The sequence below is a fragment of the Coregonus lavaretus genome (assembly GCF_964263955.1).
Source record: "Coregonus lavaretus genome assembly, chromosome: 10".
Taxonomy (NCBI): domain Eukaryota; kingdom Metazoa; phylum Chordata; class Actinopteri; order Salmoniformes; family Salmonidae; genus Coregonus; species Coregonus lavaretus.
The window spans coordinates 52188293-52211318 of NC_139997.1; the positions used below are offsets into that span (position 1 = coordinate 52188293).

The 23026-nt window shown below is 43.9% G+C and overlaps 1 protein-coding gene across 1 annotated transcript in view; it reads right to left on the reverse strand.

The window, feature by feature from the left end:
* Positions 1–23026, reverse strand: part of LOC311136437 (serine/threonine-protein kinase 32A-like) — a 71835-nt gene that overhangs the window by 8913 nt on the left and 39896 nt on the right. The window contains exons 6-11 of the mRNA XM_084170564.1: positions 17507–17544; positions 8178–8267; positions 7391–7494; positions 6232–6348; positions 5562–5687; positions 4702–4830 (exon numbers count right to left, since the gene is read on the reverse strand). Coding sequence (XP_084026690.1) covers positions 4702–4830; positions 5562–5687; positions 6232–6348; positions 7391–7494; positions 8178–8267; positions 17507–17544 — 604 coding nt within the window. The remainder of the gene's footprint in view (positions 1–4701; positions 4831–5561; positions 5688–6231; positions 6349–7390; positions 7495–8177; positions 8268–17506; positions 17545–23026) is intronic.

The following is a 23026-nucleotide window of genomic DNA, read 5'->3' on the forward strand; positions in this document are numbered from 1 at the left end:
GTCAGATATTAGGGCAGTGCCCCGCCTGCCATTCATAGAATATTGATCTGCACTGCTTTAGAAATGGGTACACGTAACACACATCCCCTCTCTCCCTCCCGTTCCTTGCCTTTTTCTCTCTCTCTCTCTCTCTGCACTACAGGCAAGAGAAGTGTGTGTCCTCCTTCCTCTCCACAAGTGGTCCCAGAGGTCTCTACGTAAACACACACTCATGCATACACGAACAAACACAAGCATGCGCACAATGCTGTTTTCCCATTTTAGATCGCTGTGGAAAAAATGTATGCTTGGCTCACTGGTTTTGTTTAAAAATACATGTAGTTAAGTGCACTTCCAGCTGGAAGACATGTATGGAGCATTCTTAGTACGGTTCACAAAATGGAACTGGGAGGCCCAGTGCTTTGAGGTTCCTATCTCCAAGACATTGAACAGTATTCTGAGACAGTTCCCACTGGGCATAAACTGGTTAAATCCAACGTAATTTGTCAACGTATTGTGACATGGAATCTCTGTGGAAAATACATTGGATTTTAAATTCTCACTGCCTCCTTCTCACAAATGATCCCAAAAATATAAAAATTAAATAAAATTGGTTCAACACAGTGGCGGGTCATTTTGACCCTAGGACAACGGGAGGGTTAAAAAGTCATCATGTTTTGAGGATACAATTTCAACTGCAGGATTATGTCATTATGGTAACCAATTTTCACCATAGACAAAATATGTTGCATTTTTACCTTTAAAACAACATCAGATCATCAACGTAATATCCACTATAAGAAAAAGAATATAGGCTAGGCAGCAGGGGCGTCATGCACCCCCAGAATTTGAGGGGGCACAAAGTAAGTGAGGATGGCTGGGGGGTGGCTAAACATAGAATCAATAGGTTTTATCTGACTGTGACTGCTTATACCTTCAGAACGAAGTTGACTACAAATACAAAATTGCCAAAGTATTTGCAATTGTTACAAACAAGTGAAGGATAGAATGATGCTTCAAATGAAAACCGAGGTGATACATAGGCTACATGGGCCTACATAGGCTATTTCAATCATATTTAAGTCTATTTAATGTTCAATTTATTGAATTATATTTTGTGACTAGGCTACTGTCTGTAAGTTTTGCCTCAATGTGTTTCATGATGTGTGACAACATTTGCGCAATGCTGTTCCCAATCTGTGATTTAGTGCATTATTATTTGGTGAGCATAATAAGCCACCTCAATATCCTATTTGCAGCCATAGGTGGTAATATCACTCTAGAAGCTGATCCGTCATCAGTATTGTGGAACATTTCTAATGTTAAGGTAAGATTTTAATTGAGAAAGTTGGTCTGAGAGCAGCGCTGCTTTTCTTTTGATCCTATCAGTATCGACACATGGTCTAACGTCGCACTTAGTGAACGTTCTCTCTACGTGCTTGTTTGTGAAACACTTAAAAAGTTGGCTCATAAATAATGATGCATCTGGTACGATCGTTGTAATGCTTAAGTTACATCGCAACTGAGAAACGAGGCACAGGGCTAGCTAAAGCAAACTTCATAAAATTGCTAGGTGTCTAGTTGTATTACAGGGAAACAAAAACAAACAAAAATCTGAGGGGGCACATGCTCTGTGCCCCCTATTGACATGACACCTCTGCTAGGCAGCACCTCCTAAAGGAGAGTTGATCTATCTACAGCTATCCCTTGGCAATGGACTATTTGTTTATAGGCCTACTGCAGCTCTGATTGGTTATGGCTCACCAGTCTGTGTAGAGTACGGACATGCCTGTCAATGCAATAGAATCCTACTCCCATGCGTTCTGCCTACAACAACATCTCTTGCATAGTTAGTTTTGCATTCTAAGTCTTGCATAGTTAGTTATTTATATTGCCTTGAAAGTGGCTAAAATTGCGTTGATTCGATCACAATTACCACAGTAAAGGGAAACGTTGATAGTGTTAACTAACAGGGAAAACTCTAGAAAGTTGAGTGAAGTTCAATCTCGTACTTCTCTGCATGGGCTGATCTTTATTTTGCGCGACAGTCCCGGGGGAGCTGCGGATATAGGCCTCAGGTTTCAAGCTTTGGTTGATTTAAAATGGAATCTACAAGTTATAATAAATATGTTGGACTCACGTCTCCATCTCAACAAAACATAAAAGTTAAAGAATAGGATTCAATCAAATCAAACTGTAAAGTTTGATTTGATTTAGTCTTATACTTTAACTTAGATTTTTGGTTGAAATGTAGACTTGAATCCAACATATCAATTATTAATTTGTAGACCAACTGGAATTAAAGCCAGACTCAGTGGAACAGATGGAACTATCCAAGCAGAAAATACATCTCCTTCAAATGTTGATATTTGGTTGCGTTGACAACCAAACACAATTCAATATCACTTTTGCGATACAAGTTAACAAATTATATGTTGGATTCAAGTCTCCATCTCAACCAAAAATAAAAGTTAAAGAATAGGATTAAGCCGGTGGCTCAGATGGAACTATCTAAGCAGTAGATATATCTCAGTTAAATGTTGATATTTGGTTGCGTTGTCAACCAAACAAAATTCAAGATTACTTTTGTAAGACAGTAAATAGCCTAATGTTAAGGATATCTTACAAACTAATGTAACAGTATTTATTCAAAATGAGAAACACATCCATGGCCACATTTTGAGGTTACTGTAACAATAAATGTATTCTTATGAAAGTGTGCTTGTTCAGGGTCGCAGGTCTGTGGAAATCTTCACAATTGCTAAAAGAATCTGCACAGAATCTCAAACGACATTGTTCACTTGCACCAGGTACGTCAATGTAATTTCAACAAGCTGCAATCGAGGTCATTTGGCTGTGCTATTAGATGAAACACAGTGATAACAAATTAAAATGTTGTATAAATAAACAAACTATCTGACATTGTATTGCCATTTGAACTTTGGTGTGCTTTTAAATGGTTGAAAGCGCAGTGAGAACACATTTAGGTGACAATTAAACAAAACATCTGACATTGATTTTCCATTGGAACTTTGTTGTGCGTTTAGATGGTTGAAAGCATAGTGAGAACACATTGGAAATTCAACAAACTTTTGCCTGTCTTTTGAGTGGGTGAAAATAGGTTGGAATCTCATTGATCAACGTATCTACCAAATATGACCCAATTCACCACATTGAAATTACGTGGTGTGCCCAGTGGGTTAATATACTTACTTCATTACTATGGAGAAATTCAGTTTGTGTGAATAAACCTTCTACATTAACCCAGGGAAGAACAATCTGCATTGTGTCTTTCTAAAGCACTGCAAGATTCACAGAGCTCCACTTGGGCGAGTTCCAACAAAAGTTGTCAGCTTCCATAAAACAAGACTCAATTTGGGGCCAGCTCTGACTTATTATTGCTACTGATGAACAATATTTGTGCCCATACCACCCAATAGAGTCACATAATACCTCTTTAATGTAGCTGAGAATGGAGAGAAACTAAACTGAGAAACATCTGATATACTTTATAATGGCTCTTGACATTTAGTCGATGGCTCCTGATTAGCCGATAAAGTCCCTCCCATCACGTGCACCACCTCGTGTTGGGTGAACAACATTTAAAAGGCTGTAACTCACTCACTCACAATGGGATGGCAAACAGAAGCAGTCTGCTGTAATGAATGAGAAATAGAAAGTAGAGAAGCTATATGAGGAGGGAGGGGAGAGAAGAGGAGGGGAGGAGAAGGGAGGGATAGGAGTAGGAGGGGGTGCTGACTGGTTGTGGGACTGTCTGTCATAAGACTGCTGAACAGTTAATTAAATGGTTACCCAGACTTTCTGCTTTTCACCCCCTACCTACATGTAAATAGTACTTCAATCAATCACCTAACCAAACCTACATGTACATATTACCCCAATCAATCACACCCAACTACCTCGTACCCCAGTACACTGACTTGGTACTGGTATATAGCCTGTATATTGCCTCGTTATTGTTATTTTATTGTGTTACTATTTTAGTTGTATCTATTTGTAAAGGTTCTTACTTTTTAACTGCATTGTTGGGAAAGGGCTCGTTTGTAAGCATTTCACGGTAAACTCTACACTTCAATTCAGCGAATGTGACAAATACAATTTGATTTGAACAAGTGGTAACATTAATAATATGGCCCCCAGCAGCAGCCACAGCAGCCAGTCCAGTAAAGAGCAGCACTCGCTGCCCGTAAACGGAGGACGACGCTTGATGAATGCCCACCACCACAGGAAAAGCACATTTAATGAAATCACTGATGCCAATCTTTCCAGCTCTTTCCGTGTGTCTGTGTTTTATCCCTCACCATCGCCTCTCTTACTGGGGGATCAAATTAACCTTTGGGTGTTTTCCTGACGGTCTGCGTAAACACCTAGAGGACTTGGCTGATTTATGTGGATGTAGAGAGTGTGAAGGAGAGACAAAAGAAAGAGAGAGAGAGTGATTGCATTCTTCACATTCTCCTTCTCCTTCATGCATGGAAAGTCCACATCGTTAATTTATTCAGATAAGAAATGTGCTTCTTCCATCCATTACGTCACTCGGGACATATTTAAGGAACAAACTTAATGCTACTTATCACCTGCTGCCGAGCCAAATGGGCACACAGACACACACAGACGGTCCTTGTGAGTGACTGATGGTGACCTCTGGAAGGAAGTGGAACCATTGAGAGGCAGGTGTTTGTTGTTAAGGGGAGGCTTTACCTGGGACGACCCATCGGAGCCCTGCTCTCTGGTCTTCCTGGCTAGTCTTTTCTTCTTCTTGTGCAGCGGTTTCGACTCCAGGATCATCTCCTCCAGCTCAAAGGTGGGGTCGCAGTTGAGCCTCCGCCTCTGGAAGAGGAACAGAGGAACACAACACAGAATGAAGATTTAAAGGGGCAATCCGGGATTCGAAATAGAACATAGCGGATACCCAGCCACTGTTGTTGGTAAGGAGCTGAGGGAGGAGCACAATACAGGATGAAGCTTTTATTGTGTAGAGAGAGGCTGTCGATTCACTCCATCGACCTTCCCTATCTCTCCTGCTGTAGTGACCACAGAGAGTTCACTCTATAATCACACACCATTACAGAGAATCAGATACTGTAATTTCCTGCTAGATTGTTAACCAACGACATCCTGTAGTATTGTTGATATTAGTCTACAGCTGACTTAAACTGACATGATAGTATTCCCTTTGAATCAGTGTCCATTCATCATTCAACTCCTCTACGAGCTGTCAGGTTTGAAGCGGGGGAGTCAAAGCTGCGCTCCCTGGCACCAACCGATCGGGCGTGTTACCGTGCCAATTGAACAGCTCGACCTACCGCGTGATGACTGATGACGCCACTTCCTTGCATGCATAAGTTTACCTGCATGTCACACACCTGCTTCCTAACACCTTAGGATATGCAGAGGCTGTGTGTGTGTATGTGTGTGTGTGTGTGTGTGTGTGGGAGGCATGAGCTCTAATGACCCGTAACGGCCTTTTCAGACCAGCTAGGGGGCGTTGTGACTCGCCTGTCTTTTTGGGCTGTGGCAACGTCGTGGCAACGTTGACATAATGTTGTGGTCTGACTCACATTGGGGATGAAGCCGGGGGGCAGCTGTTTGTTGAGCACGGCGTCCCAGTTGACATCAGACAGCAGGTCCAGATCCTGCAGCTCAGCCAGGCACGACACACGCTGGTGCTCGTCAATACACAGCAACTAGAGGAAGAGGAGGAGAAGGAGGAAGAGAGGACGAGGAGAGGACAGGAGGAAAAAGAAGAGGGGAGGCAAAGAGGAGGAAGAGCAGGAGGGGAGAAGAAAGGTGCTGAGGTTTAAAGCAAGCAAATCAGATCAGACACACAGCACACACACCACAGGAATGTAGATGAGTGGTGTGGGGGTAGGCTACTTGAGCACTGAGCTAGGCAACAGTTTGACTGCAGTGGAGAATAACCAACCTAGAATCTGATCACTTAGCCTTATAGGCTTGCAGTTATAACCTCATGATGACAAAGGAGATGGCATACATGGCTTACAAAACCGATCATCCTAGCATGTAATACCAATATATTAGTCTTTCAAGGACTGTAGGGGTCAAATACAACTCTAGCTCAAGTAAACAAGGTAATGGCGCAAAGGTCAACAGTTGTCATGGCATACAGTATAAAAACAATGTACTATTTATTATTCATTCAGGGAATTTAGGGATGAAATACAAGGTAACCAAGTGTCTACAGTATACAGTATGCAGATCTTTCTGTACCTTTCTGAGCATAGACTTAATCTCCAGAGACCAGGTCATGGGGTAGCTGGGGTTGACCTTGTGGAACATCTGGAGGATCTCATTGGCCGGTGTGCTGGAGCGCATGATGTACGGCCTCTGAAGGACCAGGACAGAGCGTTATTATCACACAGAGGTCGTCAGTGTGAGCGGGTCCTCACACAGAGATACACACAATAGTCCCTCAAACTGCCTGAAGAGAAATGTCTATATCTGGGTTTAAACTAGACCAGATCAGTCTTATGCTGTGTTACCTCTCTCTCAGGGGAGAGACAGTTTTCCTGTGTTTGGGATAGATGATGGCTGGGGCTGTGAGAGTGATTGATGTGTGGTGCTTTAGGGATGCCAGGGCTGGCTGCCACTGAAAGTCCAATCCAGCAGGGCCTGGGGTGAGGGGGCTTAGGGCCTGGGGAGAGGGGGCTAAAAGCCATGCAGGGCCTGAGGAGAGGGAGCTCAGAGGGCTAAGGAGAGGGGGCTCAGAGGGCTAGGGAGAGGGGGCTCAGAGGGCTAGGGAGAGGGGGCTCAGAGGGCTGGGGAGAGGGGGCTCAGAGGGCTAGGGAGAGGGGGCTCAGAGGGCTAGGGAGAGGGGGCTCAGAGGGCTGCTGTACAATTTGACCCTGTCATACTAGGTACCCAGCAGGGGCTTAGTGGGAGTCCTACCCCTGCCCTCCCTGTCTTTTCTTCTCCTAACTAAAGATATTTTTACATTTTACATTTTTAGTCATTTAGCAGACGCTCTTATCCAGAGCGACTTACAGTTAGTGAGTGCATACATAAATGTATTTTATCTTTTTTTTTTTTTTACAAAAACTAAAATCAAACTGGCCCCCCGTGAAAAAGATATGCCCTGAGGGTAGCCACAGGCCGGTCACAAGTCTGTTGGTAAACAGCACAAACAGACCTAGGACCAGGCTAGGGTAATTACACCTTCATCTGAACAGTGAGGCTGGCTGAGATGGGTATTTTCATGGTTATATTAAGGGATCATCTCAAGGGCAGGCTTGGAGAGAAAGGTGTTGTCACTGTCTCTTCTTTTCTTACTTAAATTGCTATTCTAGGAGCAGGAAGAGCATGTATTGTAGGTTTTAGCATACATTATTTACAGGCTGGGGATGGGCTGTGATGGGCTTTGTTTCTGTACCTGTCCTCGCAGAAGCTCGTAGGCAGTGACGCCCAGTGACCACCAGTCCACAGTGAAGGAGTAGCCAGGGTGTATTCCCTCGTGTGGCTGGAACAGCTCCGGGGCTGGGGAGGGAGGGAGGCAGGGACACAATCAGCTGTTATTGCTCATCTAGACTGGACAGTAGTACTAGTTAGCACTGAAAACCAAAACATTTAAATGGAACCAAAAATGGAACCCATCAAAACTGCTACTAAAACTGCTAGAACCCTTCAAAACCCTTCACCAAAAAGGACTCAGGTCCTTTTTACAAATACATTTATCTTCCTGGAGATCCCCACCCTCTGAACACTTGGAATATGAAAGTACTTTTTTCTATTAAATTATACATTATCCTTTATGGCAGTCTTAAATCTGGATCTAAATTCATCCTCTCCTCCCCCTCCATCTCCTCTTCTGTTCCCTGCTGCTTCCTCTGTGTCAGTCCCACTAAACTGATCCATTCGTCACGCCTCTTAATTACCTTGGACGAGACACACCGGTCGTCCAGGACCCGGGGTCAATGAACTCCACATTCTAATCAGTCTGTAATTCTATGAATTTACATCAGATCCCCCAGAGCAGAAGGAACAACATTGATCTGATACTGTATGATACGTAATGAAAAGGAAATATAAGGAGCATAAGCATTAACATTGAGAGGGAGATAGATATATTAACTCTGAAACTAGAAAGACACAGTACTGTAGCATTGAGCTGTGTCATCTTTCCATTAGCTCAGTGGTATAAGTGTTGTGTAGTTATTTACCCATGTATGGTTTGGTCCCTGCAATAGATGTGGCTCTTAGATCGTCTTTGACGATGGCAGCGATGTTGAAGTCTGTCAGGTGACAATGTCCTGTAGAACGGAAACAGGAAACCCAGCTAACAAAATTACGTTCCAGGACGTGATCACAAAGTTATTTTAGTCCCCACATAAGTCATAATAACGTTATTGTGAAACTTAGAGATGATGTTCAAAAATGTATTTCTATCATTCCGATTGTAATGTCATATGAAGACAAACCATAGCTCTAAATGTAACATTATGAAATGTTCCTAGGATATCTCCAAAATAACATGATATTCAGAACCTTTCATGGACTACTAAGTAACGTTTTTAATGTTCCCATGATGTCTGTATAGCGACCTGATATTTATAACCTCTATAATACTTATTAGAAACGTTATGAATGTGCCTATAATGTTCCAAACGGGCTATGACATTCAGTACCTCTGGAAGACTTAAGGGAAATGTTACAAATGTCTCAGTTACGTTCCTTGTTAGCTGGGAAGAAAGTAGTATTCAAAATTCTGGGTTACAATTGATTTGAAACAAGGTTTATAGGCAGTCTACTTAAGGCAGCATACAGGTATCAAGCAGCTAAAACTGTCCTACATTATGCTGTGCTGGGTGGGTGCCTGAGTTTATTCAGTCGTTAGTAATAGGGTATTCTTTGTGTTTGAACCCAGAGTTTATTCTGGCTGCATTCATAATGTGGTCACTGTGAGTGAATGATTTGGTTGGGGGTAGAGTAAACGAACAAACATTTGACCAACTGGGGACATTTTGTTGGTCCCCACAAGGTCAAATACTATTTCTAGGGGGTTTAGGGTTAAGGTTAGAATTAGTGTTAGGGTTAGAATTAGGTTTAGGGTTAGGAGCTAGGATTAGTTTTAGGGTTAGGGTTAGGAGCTAGGGTTAGGTTTAGGGTTAAGGTTAGGGTTAGAATTATGGTAAGAGTATGGGTTAGGGTTAGGTTTAGTGTTAGGGGTTAGGGAAAATAGGATTTTGAATGGGACTGAATTGTGTGTGCCTACAAGGTTAGCTGTACAAGACTGTGTGTGTGTGTGTGTGTGTGTGTGTGTGTGTTTTATGCCACAGAGCTAGGGTTGCAATGCTACTGGTAATTTACCAAAGATACCAGAAACGTCAGTAATTTAGGTAATTAACAGAAAATCTATGGCAATCTATCGTAAATTTGGTAACGTATACTTGACTAACTTAAAAATATATATTCAGACATAGTATACATTTTTTTGTATCTGTGTCCATATTGTCCATTAGTTTCTAGTAGATAGGCCATATGGTTCAAGAGAAAATAACCTAATGAATGAAAAAAGCATCTAGTCAACAATGTCATTATTTTCAATTAACTCTGCAACTCTTTCAACTATTGACTGTGTTCACAACTGCCACCAGTTTGATGCCAGAACATCGACAACAAATACATACTGACATAGTAAAATAAAAGTGTATAATATAAAGGACATTTCATGACAAAACCCTCATAAACACCAATGGTATTCACTAAGTTGATGGTTTATATTTAGGATAATGTTTTACAGCTTTGTCCTTCAATGTTTATTTTTAAATCATCGTATTGAATTATTCAGGCCACAAAGAGGTCCAGAGATCATTACAGACACCTGTAAAAATCTGATGTACCCAAAAGGGCCACTTGATGTCTTGTGATAGATTACATAAAATCCTTGAAAGATAACAAAATTCTGTTTGGGTAAACTTCGAAGTTTCCAGTAATATACCCCCCCTTTACAACCCTAAGCAGAGCAATTGCTCGGCTAAATGGATGTCCCAATAAAACCCTACACACATTTACTGTTTATTACACACACTTTAACACACACGCATGCACACAAGCACACACACTCCCATATGCACAGATGCCCAGCATGATGCTGCTGTGAATGTAAAGCAGCCTAGTCTGTCTGGACTGGACAAGGGTCTTTATGTACACAAAGACACTGTGCATTAAACACAAGAGAGGAACCAGAGAGAAGCCTGAATATTAGTTCACGTAAAAAGGGTGCCATCAATCTCTTTTTTTGTCCCTGGCTCTTTCCCCCCTCTCTCTCCATCCTCCTCATCTTAGTCACTTTCTCCTTTCTCTATTTTCTACTTGTTTCTGCCTCTTTTTTCTTTATTATTTTATCTCTCTCTCTCGCTCTCTCTCAATTCAATTCAATTTCAATTTAAGGGCTTTATCGGCATCGGTATGTTAACATTGCCAAGTATTTGATCCCCTGCTGATTTTGTACGTTTGCCCACTGACAAAGAAATTATCAGTCTATAATTTTAATGGTAGGTTTATTTGAACAGTGAGAGACAGAATAACAACAAAAAAATCCAGAAAAACACATGTCAAAAATTTTATAAATTGATTTGCATTTTAATGAGGGAAATAAGTATTTGACCCCTCTGCAAAACATGACCTAGTACTTGGTGGCAAAACCCTTGTTGGCAATCACAGAGGTCAGACGTTTCTTGTAGTTGGCCACCAGGTTTACACACATCTCAGGAGGGATTTTGTCCCACTCCTCTTTGCAGATCTTCTCCAAGTCAGTAAGGTTTCGAGGCTGACATTTGGCAACTGGAACCTTCAGCTCCCTCCACAGATTTTCTATGGGATTAAGGTCTGGAGACTGGCTAGGCCACTCCAGGACCTTAATGTGCTTCTTCTTGAGCCACTCCTTTGTTGCCTTGGCCGTGTGTTTCGGGTCATTGTCATGCTGGAATACCCATCCATGACCTATTGTCACGCCCTGGCTCTGGGGACGCTTGTATGTTGAGCCAGGGTGTGAGTGTTCTTTATGTTGTTCTAGTTTTGTGTTTCTAGGGTATAGTTCTTGTATTGTGTTTCTATGTTGGCCAGAGTGGTTCTCAATCAGAGGCAACGAGTGTCAGCTGTTGCTGGTTGTCTCTGATTGGGAACCATATTTAAACAGTCTGTTTTTCCACAGTGTTTGTGGGATCTTGTTCCAATTAGGTTTGTGTTTGAACCGAGGACGTCACGTTATCGTTTGTTGTTTTGTTCGTGGTGTGATTACTCAAATAATAAAGAAGTATGCGCGCAAATAACGCTGCGCCTTGGTCCTCTGTATACGACGATCGTGACAGAAGATCCCACCATAACTGGACCAAGCAGCGTGAAGAGGAGAGAGGTTGGACGTTGGAGCAGTGGAGTAAGAGTCTGGCTAGAGACATGGAGGCCTGGTCCAAGAGGAGAGCCGCCCATAAATTTTTTAGGGGGGGGCTCACGCCGTGGACGACGGGGCAGCAGGAGGCCGCGATAGAGTGGTCCAGCGGGTTGGCAGATGAGGCCGCCAGGTTACGGGGGCCACTGGTATTAAAGGGGAAGGAAAGTGTAGAGGCACGGCGAGAGGTACTGGAGTGTGTTACCAGTCCGGTCCGGCCCGTTCCTGATCCCCGCGTAGGGCCAGTGGTGTGTGTCCCCAGTACGGTCCGGCTTGTTCCTGTCCCTCGCATCGAGCCTGTGGTGCGCGTCGCCAGCCCGGTCCGGCCTGTTCCTGCTCCCCGCACCAAGCCAATGGTGCGCGTCGCCAGCCCGGTCCGGTCTGTTCCTGCTCCCCGCACCAAGCCAATGGTGCACGTCGCCAGCCCGGCCCGGCCTGTTCCTGCTCCCCGCACCAAGCCAATGGTGCGCGTCGCCAGCCCGGTCCGGCCAGTTCCTGCTCCCCGCACCAAGTCAGTGGTGCGTTTCGTCAGCCCAGCTCGGCCCGCTCCTGCTCCCCGCACCAAGTCAGTGGTGCGCTTCGTCAGCCCGGCTCGGCCCGTTCCTGCTCCCCGCACCAAGTCAGTGGTGCGCTTCGTCAGCCCGGTCCGGCCCGCTCCTGCTCCCCGCACCAAGTCAGGGGTGCGTTTCGTCAGCCCGGCTCGGCCCGTTCCTGCTCCCCACACCAAGCCAGTGGTGTGCGTCGTCAGTCCGGCACAGCCCGTGCCTGTTCCACCGGTGCCTGGTTCGGCACGGGTCAGCTGCTTCACGCCGGAGCTAGAGCAATCCGCTCCACCAGTGTGCAGTCCAGCTCCGGTCAGCAGGGCCAGACCAGACCAGGGGTACTGTGGGGGGTTAGAGAGGGAGTGGGGATCATGCCCAGAGCCGGATCCGCCGCCAAGGCGGAGTGCCCACAGTGTTCTGTTGGCGCGGTCGGAGTCCGCGCCTTTGGGGGGGGGGTACTGTCACGCCCTGGCTCTGGGGACGCTTGTATGTTGAGCCAGGGTGTGAGTGTTCTTTATGTTGTTCTAGTTTTGTGTTTCTAGGGTATAGTTCTTGTATTGTGTTTCTATGTTGGCCAGAGTGGTTCTCAATCAGAGGCAACGAGTGTCAGCTGTTGCTGGTTGTCTCTGATTGGGAACCATATTTAAACAGTCTGTTTTTCCACAGTGTTTGTGGGATCTTGTTCCAATTAGGTTTGTGTTTGAAACGAGGACGTCACGTTATCGTTTGTTGTTTTGTTCGTGGTGTGATTACTCAAATAATAAAGAAGTATGCGCGCAAATAACGCTGCGCCTTGGTCCTCTGTATACGACGATCGTGACACCTATTTTCAATGCCCTGGCTGAGGGAAGGAGGTTCTCACCCAAGATTTGACGGTACATGGCCCCATCCATCGTCCCTTTGATGCGGTGAAGTTGTCCTGTCCCCTTAGCAGAAAAACACCCCCAAAGCATGTTTCCACCTCCATGTTTGACGGTGGGGATGGTGTTCTTGGGGTCATAGGCAGCATTCCTCCTCCTCCAAACATGGCGAGTTGAGTTGATGCCAAAGAGCTCCATTTTGGTCTCATCTGACCACAAAACCTTCAACCAGTTCTCCTCTGAATCATTCAGATGTTCATTGGCAAACTTCAGACGGGCCTGTATATGTGCTGTCTTGAGCAGGGGAACCTTGCGGGCGCTGCAGGATTTCAGTCCTTCACGGCGTAGTGTGTTACCAATTGTTTTCTTGGTGACTATGGTCCCAGCTGCCTTGAGATCATTGACAAGATCCTCCCGTGTAGTTCTGGGCTGATTCCTCACCTTTCTCATGATCATTGCAACTCCACGAGGTGAGATCTTGCATGGAGCCCCAGGCCGAGGGAGATTGACAGTTATTTTGTGTTTCTTCCATTTGCGAATAATCGCACCAACTCTTGTCACCTTCTCACCAAGCTGCTTGGCGATGGTCTTGTAGCCCATTCCAGCCTTGTGTAGGTCTACAATCTTGTCCCTGACATCCTTGGAGAGCTCTTTGGTCTTGGCCATGGTGGAGAGTTTAGAATCTGATTGATTTATTGCTTCTGTGGACAGGTGTCTTTTATACAGGTAACAAGCTGAGATTAGGAGCACTTTTTTTAAGAGTGTGCTCCTAATCTCAGCTCGTTACCTGTATAAAAGACACCTGGGAGCCAGAAATCTTCCTGATTGATTGGGGGTCAAATACTTATTTCCCTCATTAAAATGCAAATCAATTTATAACATTTTTGACATGCATTTGTCTGGATTTTTTTGTTGTTATTCTGTCTCTCACTGTTCAAATAAACCTACCATTAAAATTATAGACTGATCATGTCTTTGTCAGTGGGCAAATGTCCAACATCAGCAGGGGATCAAATACTTTTTTCCCTCACTGTATACTTGCGTACTATTGTTTATACAGATGAACGTGGTACCGTCAGGCATTTGGAAATTGCTCCCAAGGATGAACCAGACTTGTGGAGGTCTACACATTTAGTCTTAACCGACTTGCCAAAACTATAGTTTGTTAACAAGAAATTTGTGGAGTGGTTGAAAAACAAGTTTTAATGACTCCAACCTAAGTGTATGTAACTTCCGACTTCAACTGTATATGTTGAAGAGGGTGGGGCTTAAACTGCATCCCTGTCTCACCCCACGGCCCTGTGGAAAGAAATGTGTGTTTTTTGCCAATTTTCACGGCACACTTTTTGTTTGTGTACATGGATTTTATAATGTTGTATGTTTTCCCCCAACCCCACTTTCCTTCAATTTGTATATCCGACCCTCATGCCAAATTGAGTCAAAAGCTTTTTTTAAATCAACAAAGCATGAGAAGACTTTGCCTTTTTTTTTGGTTTGTTTGTTTGTCAATTAGGGTGTGCAGGGTGAATACGTGGTCTGTCGTATGGTAATTTGGTAAAAAGCCAATTTGACATTTGCTCAGTACATTGTTTTCACTAAAATGAACTAGTCTGCTGTTAATGATAATGCAGAGGATTTTCCCAAGGTTGCTGTTGACGCATATCCCACGGTAGTTATTGGGGTCAAATTTGTCTCCGCTTTTGTGGATTGGGGTGATCAGTCCTTGGTTCCAAATATTGGGGAGATGCCATAGCTAATGTTTTCTCAATGATTTCATTCTCTCTCTCTCTCTCTCTCTCTCTCTCTCTCTCTGTCCTGCTCCCTTTCTGTCCTCCTAACACTTTCGCGCTATCCTCTGTAGTAAAGACAGATTCAGGGTTTACTTTTTTTTTCAAGGAAAAATGCTATTTTAGGCTTAGGGATTAGGTTTAGGATTACGGTTAGAGGTTAAAGTTATGGTTAAATTTAGGGTTAGGGTTAGTGTGTGTGTGCACACACATTTGTGTTTATGTGTGGGTGTCTGTAAAATCACATGAGAATGACCAGGTATGGCAGTGACGAGAATGGGTTTCACCAGGATCTCTCATGGTTTGAATCTGCTGTGAACCCTATGCAACATTAGGCATGGAGGAGGTGGCCATAGCGTTTATGGTGCTGCTGGGTCCTTAACATCCCTAGAGCGTTTGACACATAAAATATACCCCTGTCACTGGGCCTAACCTGCAGAGGGCAATGCAGGACCTAACACATTCTGTCACCCTATAGACAGTGCGTTTATTTGTTTATTATTTGTTTATTTGGAACCTCATTAGCTTTTGCAGAAGCATCAGCTACTCTTCCTGGGCTCCACAAAAAAAAAAACATGACAAGTAACAAAACACTGATACACTGATAGACAAGGACAGTCACACAAATGTAAAATACAACGATCTACTAACAATACAACTAAAAAATTATACAAACAATACAACTAAAAAATCATGTGTGTATTAAAGTGTATGTGTGTGTGTGAGTTTGTGTGTGTGTCCAATCACAGTCACCGGCGAACCATGAGATGTTGTTTAATCAATTTTTTTAAACGTAAATTTTCTGTTTACTTGAGTAATTGGAGATGGAAGCGAGTTTCATGTTATCATGGCTCTGTATAATACTGTGCATTGCCGTGATTTTATTTTAGACTTGGGGACTGTGAAAAGACCCCTGGTAGCATGTCTTGTGGGGTATGTATGGGTGTCTGAGCTGAATGTGATTTGATTATGCTGACAATCTAGAATTTTCATCACAGTAATATTTCTAATGAAAACTAGAAGAGAAGCAGTTAATCTCTCATCAACCCTCAACCAAGAAAGACTGGCATCCATGTTGTTGATGTTAGATCTATATGTGCAGTTAAGGGCAAGGCGTGCTGCTCTGTTTTGAGCCAGCTGCAGCTTTGCTGGGTCTTTCTTTGCTGCACTTGACAATATTACCAGACAGTAAACAAGATGGGACCAGAGCCTGATCAACAAGTAAAGTTGATTTTTGTGTAAAAAAATTCACATATTTTTATAACAGACATACCCATCCCTATCTTCACAACAACTTTGTCAATATAACTTGACCATGATAATTGACCATCCAATGTTATCCCTAGGAGTTTAGCTTCCTCAACTTGCTCAATGGCCACACCCTTTATGCACAACTCTAGTTGAGGTTTAGGTCTTAGAGAATGTTTTGAACCAAATATAATGCTTTTAGTTTTAGATGTATTTAAGACCAGTTTATTATTAATCACCCATTCTGATACTGACTGTAACTCCTTATTTAGAATTTCAGTGAGCTCACTGGCTTTGGGTGCTGACATGTAGAGTGTGGAATCGTCTGCACGTGCTTTGTGTGTGCTACCGCACGTGGACGCACACGCTTTCTGTGTTTGTCTGTTTTTGTCTGAGAGAGAGAAAACCTACAGATTCACACACGATCACACTAACCTGGGAGGACAGTTCTAGCAGAGTAACCCAGGAAACTATCTCCCTCAGCTCAATGACACACCCTGAGGACATCACATTTAGTGTCTCTACTGTACCCGTACATGACTTAATTGTTTTGCTGCGATAAATGCTATTCTTATCAGAAGGGGCCCGGGAGGTAAAGATAGGTCAACTCTTCCAGGACTCAGTGCTCTTTGAAAAAACATAATCATGGTGATGCACTTTTGACCAGTGTTGTCTTTCAAAGGTCAGTGGTAAACTAAAGGTAGAAAAACCCAGGCTGAGCTGGACTCGGCTCCTGTGTAATGGCAAATTGTGTTCCAGGAGAGCAGCTCAGTAGAGTTGTGTCCTGAGGCTGCTGCGTCCAGACATCTACTGCTGTTGACAAGCTATGATCAGGGGACGTGTACATGAGCAGGTCATGTCTGGATAAAGAGCACTGCCAGAGCATGAGAAATAAATAACGTTGGAGTTAATAACATCTCAAGTCCAGAGGGCGAAAGAGACTATTTCTCTTTATTCACTCTCTCTCTCTCTCTCTCTCTCTCTCTCTCTCTCTCTCTCTCTCTCTCTCTCTCTCTCTCTCTCTCTCTCTCTCTCTCTCTCTCTCTCGCTCTCTCTCTCTCTTTATATACAGGCACTGTTGTGGTGGCAGAAGGACTGCCATGCCATCACGTCCTGGTCCAACCTGCCCCTGATCCGCTGCCCAAAACCCTCTACGGGCTAAATAGGAGGTTAAACCAGAGAGTGGGAGAAAGCATGTGTGTGCGAGCAAGAATGTGTTTGGAATGGTGTGTGAGTTTGTGTGTACATGTGTGTGTACATGTGTGCACGCCTCCGTGTGTGTGCGTGTGTGTGTGAGAGTGTTTGTATGTATGGTTGTGTGTGTGTGTGTGTGTGTGTGTGTGTGTGTGTGTGTGTGTGTGTGTGTGTGTGTATGCAGAGACTATATGTGGCTGTATGATGTTAGCGCCATTGCTAAAATCTAAACGTATCTATCATTCATTCAGTGGAGGTCGTTCCTTACACAGCAAGGATGGAAAACACACCACATGTTAGTGTAGGGATGATGATGCTGAGACTTTAGCTGCTGTCACCCACACCACTAATGTGTCTCACAGAATTCTTTCCCTCACGTAAAATGTTCAGTTGTTTCACATTCAAGTTGTGTAAACTGTGGATTTGACAATTTATGACATAAATCAGATATGATTGGCTGAGCCGTCTTACCATGTTCGTCCAGCAGAATGTTGTCAGGTTTGATGTCTCTGGAAAAGCACACACACAGACACACACACACAGACACACACACACACACACACACACACACACACACAGAGAGAGAAACAGAGCAGCATTAGGGTCACTGACCATCTCCATCAACATCACCATGACAATGCTGTATCGTTGTTGGACAGAACATCAACAAACCAAAAAACTCAATGTCATGTCTTGATACGTCCTTAGTTAAAGTGAGGCCTTGTCAAATATAACAATATCAGCCCCTAGAACAAATAAACAAAAACAACACACACAGAAATGCACAGCATGTCAAACACAGTTATATCACTAGCAATAATGTCCCAATGTCTTTAAATTGGACTGACAGGAACTGTGCTTTTCCAGACAAACACTCCCTGCATCACAAATGGCACCCTACTTCCTATATAGTGCACTACTTTTGACGATAGGGCTCTGTAGTGCAGTCTATTTGGATAGATAGGGTGCCATTTAGAACACAACCTAATTCCGAGGCCCTGATTCTCCAGCCCAGTCCAGAGGACAGCCTGTCAGCCTGTCAGTCAGAACAACCTGGTCTCAGAGCATTTTGTATTATTCTGTACGTAAATCCGAGACCCTTAATTCAGTATGATATGTTATGAATTACAATTCGTGTTTAATGTTATGAATTTACAAAATGTACAATATGTTACAAACTTGCAAAAAAATATGAGATGTTATGAATTAGAATTCCTATTATATGTTATGAATTCGCAAAATGTGCAATATGTTACAATTAGCAAAAAATACAATATGTTACGAATTTGCAAAAATGTATGATGCTGTATGTTACGGATTGTTTCTAACGTTAGCTAGCTAGGCTAACCAAATCAAATCAAATTGTATTTGCCACATGCGCCGAATACAACTGGTGTAGACCTTACAGTGAAATGTTACTTACAAGCCCTTAACCAACAATGCAGTTTTAAGAAAAAAAAGTGTTAAGTAAAAAATAGATAAGTAAAAAATTCAATAACAGTAGGGAGGCTATATACAGGGGATACAGGTAATGAGTCAATGTGCGGGGGCACCGGTTAGTCGAGGTAATTGAGGTAATATGTACATGTGGGTACAGTTAAAGTGACTATGCATAGATAATAAACATAGTAGCAGCAGCGTAAAAAGAGGGGGTGGGGTGGAGTGGGGGGGACAATGCAAATAGTCATGATTAGCTGTTCAGGAGTCTTATGGCTTGGGGGTAGAAGCTGTTAAGAAGCCTTTTGGACCTAGACTTGGTGCTCCGGTACCGCTTGCCGTGCAGTAGCAGAGAGAACAGTCTATGACCAGGGTGGCTGGAGTCTTTTACAATTTTTAGGTCCTTCCTCTGACACCGCCTGGTATAGAGGTCCTGGATGGCAGGAAGCTTGGCCCCAGTGATGTACTGGGCCGTACGCACTACCTTCTGTAGTGCCTTGCGGTCGGAGGCAGAGCAGTTGCCATACCAGGCAGTGATGCAACCAGTCAGGATGCTCTCGATGGTGCAACTGTAGAACCTTTTGAGGATCTGAGGACCCATGCCAAATCTTTTCAGTCTCCTGAGGTGGAATAGGCTTTGTCGTGCCCTCTTCAAGAGTGTCTTGGTGTGTTTGGACCATGATAGTTTGTTGGTGATGTGGACACCAAGGAACTTGAAACTCTCAACCTATTCCACCACAGCCCCATCGATGAGAATGGGGGCGTGCTCAGTCCTCTTTTTTTCCTGTAGTCCACAATCATCTCCTTTGTTTTGATCACGTTGAGGGAGAGGTTGTTATCCTGGCACCACACGGCCAGGTCTCTGACCTCCTCCCTATAGGCTGTCTCATCGTTGTCGGTGATCAGGCCTACCACTGTTGTGTCATCAGCAAACTTAATGATGGTGTTGGAGTCGTGCCTGGCCATGCAGTCATGGGTGAACAGGGAGTACAGGAGGGGACTGAGCACGCACCCCTGAGGGGCCCCCGTGTTGAGGATCAGCGTGGCAAATGTGTTGTTACCTACCCTTACCACCTGGGGGTGGCCCGTCAGGAAGTCCAGGATCCAGTTGCAGAGGGTGGTGTTTAGTCCCAGGGTCATTAGCTAAGTGATGAGCTTTGAGGGCACTATGGTGTTGAATGCTGAGCTGTAGTCAATGAATAGCATTCTCACGTAGGTGTTCCTCTTGTCCAGGTGGGAAAGAGCAGTTTGGAGTGCAATAGAGATTGCATCATCTGTGGATCTGTTGGGGCGGTATGCAAATTGGAATGGCTCTAGGGTTTCTGGGATAATGGTGTTGATGTGAGCCATGACCAGCCTTTCAAAGCACTTAATGGCTACAGATCTGAGTGCTAAAGGTCAGTAGTCATTTAGGCAGGTTATCTTAGTCGTCTTGGGCACACGGACTATGGTGGTCTGCTTGAAACATGTTGGTATTACAGACTCAGTCACGGACATGTTGAAAATGTCAGTGAAGACACTTTCCAGTTGGTCAGCAAATGCTCAGAGTACACGTCCTGGTAATCCGTCTGGCCCTGCGGCCTTGTGAATGTTGACCTGCTTAAAAGTCTTACTCACATCGGCTACGGAGAGCGCGATCACATAGTCATCCGGAACAGCTGATGCTCTCATGCATGCTTCAGTGTTGCTTGCCTCGAAGCGAGCATATAAGTGATTTAGCTCGTCTGGTAGGCTCGTGTCACTGGGCAGCTCGCGGCTGTGCTTCCCTTTGTAGTCTGTAATAGTTTGCAAGCCATGCCACATCCGATGAGAGTCGAAGCCGGTGTAGTACGATTCAATCTTAGTCCTGTATTGACTCTTTGCCTGTTTGATGGTTCGTCGGAGGGCATAGCAGGATTTCTTATAAGCGTCCGGGTTAGAGTCCCGCTCCTTGAAAGCGGCAGCTCTACCCTTTAGCTCAGTGCGGATGTTGCCTGTAATCCATGGCTTCTGGTTGGGGTATGTACGTACGGTCACTGTGGGGACGACGTCATCGATGCACTTATTGATGAAGCCAGTGACTGATGTCGTGTACTCCTCAATGCCATCGGAAGAATCCCAGAACATATTCCAGTCTGTGCTTGCAAAACAGTCCTGTAGCTTAGCATCTGCGTCATCTGACCACTTCCTTATTAACAGAGTCACTGGTGCTTCCTGTTTTAGTGTTTGCTTATACGCAGGAATCAGGAGGATAGAATTATGGTCAGATTTGCCAAATGGAGGGCGAGGGAGAGCTTTGTACGCGTCTCTATGTGTGGAGTAAAGGTGGTCTTGAGTTTTTTTCCTTCTGGTTGCACATTTAACATGCTGGTAGAAATTAGGTAGAACGGATTTAAGTTTCCCTGCTTTAAGTCCCCGGCTACTAGGAGTGCTGCCTCTGGATCAGCATTTTCCTGTTTGCTTATGGCCTTATACAGCTCATTGAGTGCAATCTTAGTGCCAGCATCGGTTTGTGGTGGTAAATAGACAGCTACTAAAAATATAGAAGAAAACTCTCTTGGTAAATAGTGTGGTCTACAGCTTATCATGAGATACTCTACCTCAGGCAAGCAAAACCTCGAGACTTCCTTAGTATTATATTTTATGCACCAGCTGTTGTTTACAAATATATACAGACCGCCACCCCTTGTCTTACAGGAGTCAGCCGTTCTATCCAGCCGAGGTAGCATATATCCCGCCAGCTGTATGTTATCCATGTCATCGTTCAGCCACGACTCGGTGAAACATAAGATATTACCATTTTTAAAGTCCCGTTGGTAGGATATCCTTAATCTTAGGTTGTCCATTTTGTTTTCAAATGATTGTACATTGGCTAATAGGATTGATGGAAGAGGCAGATCGCCGTCGGATCCTTACAAGGCACCCTGACCTACCTCCACGATATCTCCATGTCTTTCTCATGCGAATGACGGGGATTTGGGCCTTGTCGGGTGTCTGTAGAATATCCTTCATGTCCGTGTCGTTGAAGAAAAAATATTTGTCCAATACGAGGTGAGTAATCGCTGTCCTGATATCCAGAAGCTCTTTTTGGTCATAAGAGACGGTGGCAGAAACATTATGTACAGAATAAATTATAAATGACATGAAAAAACACACATAGTAGCACAATTGGTTAGAGGGCCGTAAAATGGCAGCCATCTCCTCCTATGCCATAGGGGTTAGAGTTAGGGTTAAGGTTAAGTTTAGAAACTAGATTAAAGGGTTAAGGATAGGGGAAGGATTAGCTAAAAGGGTTAAGGTTAGGGTTAGGTGAAGGGTTAGCTAAAAGGGTTAAGGTTAGGGTTAGGGGAATGGTTAGCTAACATGCTAAGTAGTTGCAAAGTAGCTAAAAAGTAGTAAGTAGTTGAAAAGTTGCTAATTAGCTAAAATCTTGTGTTTGTTGCTGCTCCCATGTAAGTTTTAGTCCTTTAACAGACACTCTTATCCAGAGCGACTTACAAGAGGAGCAATTAGGGTTAAGTGCCTTGCTCAAGGGCACATCGACAGATTTTTCACCTAGGCGGCTCGGGGATTCTAACCAGCGACCTTTTGGTTACTGGCCCACCGCTCCTAACCGCTAGGCTACCTGCATATGTGTGACTCTGTGTGTATCTGCATATCAAATCAAATCAAATGTATTGGTCACATACAAATGGTTAGCAGATGTTATTGCGAGTGTAGCGAAATGCTTGTGCTTCTAGTTCCGACAGTGCAGCAATATCTAGCAAGTAATATCTAACAGTTCCACAACAAATACCTAATACACACAAATCTAAGTAAAGGAATGGAATAAGAATATATAAATATATGGATGAGCAATGTCATTGTCAGAGCGGCATAGGCTAAGATGCAATAGATAGTATAGAATACAGTTTATACATATGAGATGGGTAATGCAAGATATGTAAACATTATTAAGATAGTATAGAATACAGTATATACATATGAAATGGGTAATGCAAGATATGTAAACATTATTAAAGTGGCATTATTAAAGTGACTAGTGTTCCATTTATTAAGTGGCCAGTGATTTCCAAGTCTGTATGTAGGCAGACTCTGTGCAGACTCTGTGCTAGTGATGGCTGTTTAACAGTCTGATGGCCTTGAGATATAAGCTGTTTTTCAGTCTCTCGGCCCCAGCTTTGATGCACCTGTTCTGACCTCGCCTTCTGGATGATAGCGGGGTGAACAGGCAGTGGCTCGGGTGGTAGTTGTCCTAGATTATCTTTTTGGCCTTCCTGTGACATCGGGTGCTGTAGGTGTCCTGGAGGGCATGTAGTTTGCCCCCGGTGATGCGTTGTGCAGACCGCACCAACCTCTGGAGAGCCCTGCGGTTGTGGGCGGTGCAGTTGCCATACCAGGCGGTGATACAGCCCAACAGGATGCTCTCAATTGTGCATCTATAAAAGTTTGTGAGGGTTTTAGTTGACAGGCCACATTTCTTCAGCCTCCTGAGGTTGAAGAGACACTGTTGTGCCTTCTTCACCACACTGTTGTGCCTTCTTCACCACACTGCCTGTGTGGGTGAACCATTTT